General features: G+C 49.5%; 1 protein-coding gene and 1 pseudogene across 2 annotated transcripts; one reads left to right on the top strand and one right to left on the bottom strand.

Annotated features, from left to right (window-relative positions):
* Positions 1-2,326: 2,326 nt before the first annotated feature.
* On the bottom strand, positions 2,327-3,247 carry HIGD2A (HIG1 hypoxia inducible domain family member 2A). The gene is made up of 2 exons (XM_080673491.1): positions 3,039-3,247; positions 2,327-2,720 (listed from the first exon to the last, which is right to left on the bottom strand). The coding sequence occupies exons 1-2, from the start codon at positions 3,190-3,192 to the stop codon at positions 2,554-2,556; spliced, it is 321 nt and encodes a 106-aa protein (XP_080529617.1). The 5' UTR covers positions 3,193-3,247; the 3' UTR covers positions 2,327-2,553.
* A 3,977-nt stretch (positions 3,248-7,224) lies between these two features.
* On the top strand, positions 7,225-7,796 carry LOC308250741 (large ribosomal subunit protein eL19-like; annotated as a pseudogene). The gene has a single exon. The product of its transcript is annotated as a large ribosomal subunit protein eL19-like (transcript).
* Positions 7,797-9,693: the final 1,897 nt, after the last annotated feature.

The following is a 9,693-nucleotide window of genomic DNA, read 5'->3' as shown; positions in this document are numbered from 1 at the left end:
GGAGAGAAGCAGATACATCGAAGTGAGAGAAGCCCATCAATTGGTGCTTCCCACACACACCCCGGCAGAGATAAGCCTGCAACCAAGGTACATGCCCTTGACTGGACTGGGACCCTGCAGTCCACAAGCTGATGTTCTATCCGCGGAGCCAAACCGCTAGGGCTCAATGTCTTTTTGGAGAGATACAATAATGCCTGCAGTTACCAAAAAAAAAAAAAAAAAAAAAAAAAAAAAAAAAGTAGCCATCCCCTTTAGGAGTGCCATCTTCCTCACCAATCCATGTCTGTTCCTTGAACCTTGAGGCCCAAGAACACCACAATGGACTGCTCTACACGCATCACCTGTGCCTTCCGCCGAGAGGCCATCGTGGGGCAAGCGGATTAGCTGGCCCTGGTCGCTCGCCTCCGTTTAGAAATCAAGGCTGTGCTGGGGCTCAAGAAGTGGCTGTGTCTTCACTTTCCCGTATGCCTCTGGCAGCCTGCAGCTGGTGCTGAAGCTGATGGAGCACAGGAAAGAAACCTGGTCGGAGTCCACACGTTAGAGCTGAGCACAGCCAGGAGCACCTGCGTGAGGTGCACGTGAAAGCAGAAGTCAGGGCGCTGCCTCTCTTCTCTTTGCTCAGGGCCCAGAGCTCCCTTCCTCCTTAACTTGGGCACTGGGCATGCGCAGGCGGGGTCATAGCAACCACCACAGGCTCCAGCCTGCATCCTTCCCACCACGCCAGGCTGCTCTCCGGGAGCCTCCTGCTCTGTTAGATGCTGCAGGCACCTCGCCAGGGGGTCTAGGTGAGCGGAGTCTCAGGTGCTCTGGGGGGTGGGAGTGGGCCAGGAGCAGGAGCAGGAGCAGCGGAGGGCTGAAGCCCCTGCCCCCGCCAGCACCATGACAAGCCTCATCTGAGGGCAGGTTTTTCTACTGAAAAGTTGGGAAATTGTTGGAAAGATTCCCCATCCCCCCCTCCTCCAAATATTACCACTCTCCGGAATCTCTACTTTTCTAAGGGCTTCTGTAGTCTTTCATTTTTTTCTCCTAAAATCTTGAGGGTGAGATTGAGAATTCTATATAATAAAAGAACAATATGCAAATTAACCATCACTCCACCACACCCACAAGCCACGCCCACCAGCCAATCAGGAGCGAATATGCAAATAAACCCAAGCAAGATGGCTACGGCCACAGAGAGCAGGAGGGAGGCTTGGGTTTCTCCGGTGATGGAGGAAGCCAAGCTTTCCTCTTGCCCTTGCTGGCCTAGGCCTCCACTCAAGGCCACAAAGTTTCAATGATAGAAGATACATAAACCCAAACAGAAATGGCGGCAGCCACGGAGCTGGAAAGAGCAGGAGGCTAGGGTTGCCCCCAGCGATGGAGGAAGCCAAGCTTTCCGCACACCCTGGAGGGCCCAGGCCTCCGCTTAAGGCTACAAAGTTTCAATTATAGAAGATACATAAATTCCAATAGAAATGGCTGCCACCACGGAGCAAGCAGAAGGCTTGGCTCCACTCCAGGCTACAAAGTTTCAATTGTAGAAGATAAATAAGCCCCAGATACCAGGGCCTCCGCTTGGGTCGCCAGGTGGCGTGGCCGGCCTGCAAACCACTACAGGCCCCTCGCCCAGGCCGCCCCACGCCCCAAGGGAACCCTCACCCTGATCTGGGACACCCGTCAGGGCAAACCAGCTGGCCCCCACCCGTGCACCAGGCCTCTATCCTATCTAATAAAAGAGTAATATGCAGATTGACCATCACTCCAACACACAAGATGGTTGCCCCCATGTGGTCAAAGATCCTGCCCCCATGTGGACACAAGATGGCCACCACAAGATGGCCAGCAAGGGAGGGCAGTTGGGAGGAACCAGGCCTGCAAGGGAGGGCAGTTGGGGGCGATCAAGCCTGCAGGGGAGGGCAGTTAGGGGTGACCAAGCTGGCAGAGGAGGGAAGTTGGGGGCGACCAGGCCTGCAGGGGAGAGCAGTTGGGGGGGGACCAGGCCTGCAGGGGAGAGCAGTTAGGGGTGACCAGGCCTGCAGGGGAGGGCAGTTAGGGGTGACCAGGCCTGCAGGGGAGTGGTTAGGGGGTGATCAGGCTGGCAGGCAGAAGCAGTTAGGGGCAATCAGGAAGGCAGGCAAGCGAGCAGTTGGGAGCCAGCAGTCCTGGATTGTGAGAGGGATGTCCGACTGCCCGTTTAAGCCCGATCCCAGGATCAGGCTTAAACGGGCAGTCGGACATCCCTCAAGGGGTCCCAGATTGGAGAGGGTGCAGGCTGGGCTGAGGGACACCCCCCCTCCTCCGTGCACGAATCTCGCGCACCAGGCCTCTAGTGAATTCAAAAAACTACAAGTGAATTAGAGTTTATTAAGTAGGAAGTGGAGAAAGTGGGGCAGAAATAGAAGGATGCAATACCCAAACCGAACCGAACCACAGATTCCAGGAATAAATATCAATTGGCCGCTTCCTCCCCACTGAGACGGGGGCTGGTGGGGGAGAAGAGGGAATGAGTTCGGTGGCAGGGCCGTTGGCTGCTCCTGGGGCTGGGAATGATCTCCGCGGAGCTTTCCCGGCTCAGGGTCTAGACTTCAGCGCGGAGACCGCCAGACCCACCAGGATGGCTGCAACCGTGAAGCCCTGGGCGGCGATCCGGGTGCGCATCATGAGCTGGGAGCGCTGGCTCTGACCCCGGTGGAAGCAGTAGAGGCCGTAGGTAAGGGCGGCCGTCGTGCCCAGGCAGCCTGAGGAGGGTACAAAGCAGGTGGGGGTAGCAGGCCCGGCCCCAGCGGCCCCTCCCCGCTTTGGACCTTCTTTCTCCTGAGTTGAGGTCTCGGAACCAGAGCGGGGCGGGGGGGAGAGGCTGGAGGGGTTGGTCCCAGCAGAGTCCCCGAATCCCGCCAGGCTCCTGTGCCAATCAGGTTCATCCCCGCCCGGCCTCTTCGCCACATCTCCGGTCCCTTCTCATTCCGGTGTCCCCCTGGCGTCCCCGGTCCTTCACTATTTCATTTCCCCCGAGAGCTCTGTCCTCTCCATCTACAGTTCCTACTGTACCAGCTTACCTATGGGTACCATTGGGTTCTCGCGAGTCTTGCGAAGGAACTTTTCCTTGAAGCTTTCCGGATTGCCATAGATCCTGGGACTAAAACCCTCAATAACTGGGGGCTGCGATGGTTCAAAGGGTGACTCCGGTGTCATGGGGCCAGGAGTCGCCATGTCTGGGGTAACCGCAGCTGGAGAAAATGGGGACACTAAACTCCGCCTCCTGATGAAGTCATGAAAGGGGGCGGAGAAAAGGACTTTCCTGAGCGTTGTACGCAGGCGTATCCGCTCATTGCATTCTGGGAGTCGTAGTAATCAGCATGGTATCGCTCTGGGCTGGGGCGGGGGGGGTTGGGCCTAGGACTACATTTCCCAGAAAGCCTGCGAAGCCCTGCGCGTGCCCGCTGGAAGGAGTCCGCTACGCGAGGTGCTGGAAGTGAAGGCGCAGAGTCTGAGTTGCGGGTACGGTGGTCAGCGGGATGCTCAATCGAAGAGGAAGACCCGAAGGCAGAAGTTCGGTTACAATGTTAACAGGAGCGTCTTAACCGGAATGCTAGACGGATGGCAGCGCTACGGATCGGGTGGTGAGGCAGCCGGGTTTTAGGAAACGGGACCTGCCCTTGACCGAGACTTCCTGGACCGGAGAACTGGAGCCTGGATTTATGGCAAGGAGGGGTATGTTACTACAGATGGAACCCCCATGGAATCAAAACGTCTTCCTTCCTCCCTCCTCCCCTTCCTCCCTCTCTTTTCCCCCTTCCTACCTCTCTTCTTCGCCTCCATCCCTCTTCTTCGCTTTCTTCCTTTCTTACTCCCTCTCTGGGGAAGGAACTGCCTCCCAGAGGCTTCAATTTATGTTATTCTGGGGCTCTAGGAAAAGCAAGAAACTGCTGGTTTCAGAGTGGGTGGTTTGTTTGAATATATTGTATATATAATAAAACAAAGGTATTTTACTTCTCTGATGGTTTTGTATTTTCCCCTCCCAAGCAGAGGGTGGGGGTGGGCACTGGGCATTTTCTTAGTCTTGATAGTTTGTCCTCAGCTAAACAAAAATCCTCTTATTCCTGTTTTATTTCTAGAAGTCACTGCTATTGGAAAGAAGAGCTTAGTGTTCTTACATAGATCCTTTCACATAAAACCCACAGAGGTCTGTAGTTTTATCTTCATCTTACAGATAAGATCAGGCTTGAGAAGTTTTAATGGGGGGTTTGTAGTCAAGTCTTTCCAACAAGTAAGCCTAGGTTTTCACTTAATGTCCATCCCGTTGGCTCCTGAAGGCAGCTCATCCATTCCACACCATCAGGACACTAGGCTGGAAACTAGGCTGTCCCAGAAAGCCCTCCCCTATCGGACTTTCCCTGCTTAGACTTCGGCACTGCCTGGCCACTAAGCACTGCCAGCACAGCCTTCAGGATGTAGTCTGCAGCCGAGCTCCTGAGAGCCTTTGCTTTTGGCCTTGTAACTTTTATCCTTCATAGCACCCCAAATTCAGGCCTTTGACTAGGCTGTCCCCTTACCTTGTTTCTTTACCCAGTTCAGATGCCAGTTTTAGGAAGCTTTCCTTACCACTATTTCCTGCTCCCAGGCTGTGGAAGTGTCCTGTAGTCCCAATGCCCCAGACTTCCTGTTAACAATCCTATTACAGCCATAACTGCCTTTTAATCTGCTTGACATCCCTTACCAGACTGCATGAATGCAGGGACCTTGCCTAGAAATCCTGAGCCTGGCCCAAGGCAGGTGCTGGGGGAATGCGTGTAGAATGACCAACTGCGTGGCCCTTTGGGCTCACAGAGTTCTGAGATTTAAAAAAAAAATTTTTTTATATATATATTTTATTGATTTAAAAATATATATATATTTTATTGTTTTTTTATAGAGAAGAAGGGAAAGAGATAGAGAGTTAGAAACATCAATGAGAGAGAAACATCGATCAGCTGCCTCCTGCATACCTCCTACTGGGGATGTGCCCGCAACCAAGGTACATGCCCTTGATTGGAATCGAACCTGGGACCTTTCAGTCTGCAGGCCGACGCTCTATCCACTGAGCCAAACTGGTTAGGGCTTTTATTGATTTTTTACAGAGAGGAAGGGAGAGGGATAGAGAGTTAGAAACATCGATCAGCTGCCTCCTACTGGGGATGTGCCTGCAACTAAGGTATATGCCAGGGGTGGGCAAACTTTTTGACTCGAGGGCCACAATGAGTTCTTAAACTGGACCGGAGTGCCGGAACAAAAGCATGGATGGAGTGTTTGTGTGAACTAATATAAATTCAAAGTAAAGGAGCGGAGGGGAGAGCAAGAGAACCCTCCGCTCTTTTGGCTCCGCCGGCCGGATAGAACAGCCGAACGGGCCAGATCCGGCCCGCGGGCCGTAGTTTCCCCACGGCTGGTATATGCCCTTGACTGGAATCGAACCTGGGACCTTTCAGTCTGCAGGCTATCAACTGATCCAAACTGGTCAGGGCTCTGAGATTTTTATTGGCACCTCTTTGCGGAGGACCTGAAGGCTGTGTCTGATTGACTTCAGTCCCTCATCAGTCCTTACAAATGGTTCCACTGCATCAGTGCAAGCTGGTTTTGTTGGTTTAATTGCAACCAAAAGCAAAGACTCATTAGAGCAATCCCAAGGCTGTGGCTCCATAGAATATAACAGTCATCATGAGCCAAAAGAATCCTGCCATCAAACATGCTGGGGATATGGAGGATTCTTTCATTATTACTTTTCCACTGGTGCACATTAGCATATGGAAGTTTTTGAAAGTTGTAAATATTTCTCTCTTTTCTGTGTCCAGCACGGCTAGAGAGAGGTCTGGTTCTTGAGTAGGGGCTGCTGGGGATTAAGAAAATGAAAGAAAGAGACAGACACAGAGATAGAAGGAAAAAGTTGGGGCTGGGTAGGATAGCTGTCCTCTGATGGAGAGACAGTGACCCAGAGCCGATACAGCAGCGTTTATTTTATACAGCAAAATACCAGGAAGTTTTACTAAAGCCCAAGACGAGGAGATTATGAGCATTCTTGTGGCTTCTTTGTAATTCTCACTTCTGGGTGGGCCTGAATAATGGTGTTTGTTCCTGGTGCTTGGCTGGATTTAGATAATGAAACCCACCCCCTGGCGCCTGAGCTGAAGGTCAGGCTGACAACACACATGCCTCTGGCAAGGTGTATTTCCAGGACGTTGCTTGACACTGGATTCAGCTGACAATAATTAAAGAAATGCTCATGTGCCTTCCCAGGTGCACTCTCTACAGAAAGTCTGGCTTTGAAGATCCCCTTCAACTGAGTTTTCTGAGTGTTTGACCACAACCCTTTTCTGGAGAACACACAAGGTCCACAGAAAATTGAGGCAATGCGGAACCAGGTGACTTCAGTTATATTGTTAGTAATTGCGGAGATACCACATTAGTTCCTCCACGGCCATTAGGTGCCAGGATCTCCAGGTGGGGAACTCTTGATGGAGAGGTAATGACCAGTGAGTGCTGAGGGTGGGGCAGGGGTGTAGGAGTTATAGGAGGAAACTTTAGTTAGGGTGGCAAGGGAAGACCTCTCTGAGGAGGTGAGGCTTGCACTCAGTCCTAAATGACGAGAAACAATAAGCCATAAGCAACAGGTCTGGGGGAAGAGCATTCCTGGAAGAGGTGACAAGTGAAGAGGCCATAAGGCAGGACCAAACCAGGCTTCCTCCTATGCCAAGGTTATTCCTGGGGCCTCAGGTCAGAGGGCATAGGGCTGGGTACCTCTGGATAAAGTATCCCAGAGTAGGCTGGCAAAGCAGCCTTGTTCAGTGGCAGCAGAGCATCACTAGTTCAGGGGAAAGGCAGACAGCTCTGAGACCTGTTCTGCCTCCACCTGCAGAGCATCTGAGGAGGAAACCCCAGGCACAGAGTGGGAGAAAGTGGTCCAGCTGTGTGACTTCAACCCCAAGAGCAGCAAACAATGCAAAGACATGTCCCGCCTGCCTTCTGTGTTCATGTCTCTGATGCAGACACCACTGTCCCTCTAGGTGCCTGCCACAAGCATGGCCACAGAGCATGGGCAGGGTCAGGAGAGGAGGAGCAGCTACTTCGGGCAGGAGAGTGGAAAGTAGTTAGTTACCTACAAGTAAGTACCCATAAGACTGTCAGCTGATTTCTCAACACCAAGTTTGCAAGCCAAAATGGAGTGGCAAGAAGTATGCAAAGTAGCTTTTTGCTGCTGTGGCAACAGCCATGAGTATGATCAGGCTTCAAAAGAGGCTTGTCTCCAGTGTTCTCTGCTGTGGCTAAAAGAAGGTCTGGTTGGACCCCAAGGAGACAAATGAAATAGCCAATGCCAACTCCCGTTAGTAGATTCAGAAAGCGATCAAAGATAGGCTGATTATCTGGAAGCCTGTGACTGTCCATTCCCGGGCTCGATGCCAGAAAAACACCTTGGCCTGCAGGAAGAGCAGGCATATGGGCATAAGTAAGCAAAAGGGTACTGCCGGTGTTTAAATGGCTGAGAAAGTAACCTGGTTGAGGAGGATGAGAATTTCTTGCCGGCTACTCAGAAGATACGTGAATCTAAGAAGACTGACTGTTACATGTACCACAGCCTGTACCTGAAAGTGAAGGGTAACATTCAAAAACAAGCGACTCTTATGGAATACATCCACAAGCTGAAGGCAGACAAAGCTTGCAAGAAGCTTCTGGCTGACAAGGCTGAGGCCCACAGGTCTAAAACCAAGGAAGCTTGTAAGCGCTGTGAAGAGCAGCTCCAGGCCAAGAAGGAGAAATCATCAAGACTGTCCAAGGAACCCTAGCCTGTTTGACTCAGTGGATAGAGCGTTGGCCTGTGGATTGAAGGGTCCTGTTTTCGATTCAGGTCAAGGGTAATGTTGGACTTTGGGCGCCATTTAACGCTGGTGGTCTTGATCCGGCATCTACAAGGGTTCTGGAATCTGGAGAAGGGACTGTGCGAAAATTAAATAAGAGTCCAGAGACGAAACATAATTTTGAAAGGCATATGGGGGCGGGGGCAGAGGAGCTTAGCCAAAGGAACTAAGTTCTCCTTGTCTCAGGACCCCTTGCTTTTTATTAACACAATTTGTCCTATGGCAAGGTGGAGATATACACATCAAAGGGTAGGGTTTCCTCTACAGAGTCAATTGTCAGAATGGGGAATTGCCTTCGGCTGTTCAGGTGTTTGGCCAACAGGAGGCAATAACATGTAGATTAAGATGCCCTGAGCTGTCTGGCAGCAAGTAATCAATTTAATGCATCCTTTTTAGGTTTGGGGAAATGCCTTCAGCCATTCCCAACAGGCTATAACATATGTGACTCAGCCCTTGTTGAGTCCCCAAGTTCCATCAACTTTCAATGAAACTCTTGCAATTATGACATGCTGGAATTGGCTTCCGGCACAAGGGCATGTACCTTGGTGTTTCTATCTCTCCCTCTCCCTCCACTCTCTCTAAAAGTCAATGGAAAAAATATCCTCAGGTGAGGATTAAAAAAAAAAAAATGTCAGAGCAGTCAGGAGCCAGTATTAGTGTGACTCCCTTGTCTTAAGGGGATGAGCCCTGAGGGCATGACTGCTTAAAAAAAAAAAAAAAAAGACTGTCCAAGGAGAAAGAGAATAAGAAATAAAGCTTCATCTCTTACCTGTACATAGTGGCCTTGGCAATTACATGGCTCAATCATTTAATAAAAGTAGCCTTTATCTACCTAACAAAATTAAAAAAAAAATTCAACGTGATGAAAAGCAAGGACCTACAACTAAGATCACTACCCAGCAATGAAGATCACTACCTTCATTTAGAATTGAAGGTCTGATAAAGAGCTTCCCAGATAAGAAAAAGTTAAAGGAGGTCATCTCCACCAAACCAGTATTACATGAAATGTTGAATTGAAGAAGGCAAAAAAAGATAAAAAAAATATGAACAATAAAATGGCAATAAATACATATCTATCAACAATTGAATCTAAAAATAAAACAAAGAAGCAGAACAGAAAAACATACAGAGAACATTTTTTAAAAATATTTTTTTATTGATTTCAGAGAGGAAGGGAGATATTTTTATTGACTTCAGAGAGAGAAACATGGATGAGAGAGAATCATTGATTGGCTATCTCCTGCACTGCCCCCTACTGGGTGGGGATTGAGCCTGCAACCCAGGCATGTGTCCTTGACCAGAATTGAACCTGGGACCCTTCAGTCTGCTGGCTGAAGCTCTATCCACTGAGCTAAACCAGATAGGGCCAGAGAACATTTTGACTGTTGCCAGATAGGAGGGGTGTTAGGGGAATGGGTGAAAAATGTGAAGGCATTTAGAAGTACAAATTAGTAGTTACAGTATAGTCATGGGGAAGTGAAGTACAGCCTAGGGAATATAGTCTATAATCTAATTATGTTATTAGATGTGTATGAGATTTTCTGGGATGATCCCTTAATAGTTTTATAATGTCTAGTCCACTGGGGTGTACACCTAAAAAGAATATAATGATGTATGTCAACTGTAATTGAAAAGTAAAAAATGGTTAAAAATAGGGACTATCCCAGGGATATAAAGTACAGCATAGGAAATATAGTCAATAATATTGTAATAGGTATGTATGGTTTAGATGGGTACTGATTGGGGTATCACTTCATAAGCTATATAAATGTCTGTCACTATCTTATATACCTGAAACATAAATTGTCAGCTGTAATTGAAAAAT

This window comes from Plecotus auritus (genome assembly GCF_963455305.1).
Source record: "Plecotus auritus genome assembly, chromosome: 6".
Classification (NCBI taxonomy): Eukaryota; Metazoa; Chordata; class Mammalia; order Chiroptera; family Vespertilionidae; genus Plecotus; species Plecotus auritus.
The sequence above is the reverse complement of the archived record's forward strand: the minus strand, read 5'-3'. Positions and strand labels throughout refer to the sequence as shown.

Excerpts from the sequence above, each read along its gene's own strand:
- HIGD2A (XM_080673491.1), bottom strand. The coding sequence starts at position 3,192 with ATGGCGACTCCTGGCCCCATGACACCGGAGTCACCCTTTGAACCATCG. Across the intron at positions 2,721-3,038 it reads GAACCCAATGGTACCCATAG|GCTGCCTGGGCACGACGGCC; the intron begins GTAAGCTGGTAC and ends TACCCTCCTCAG.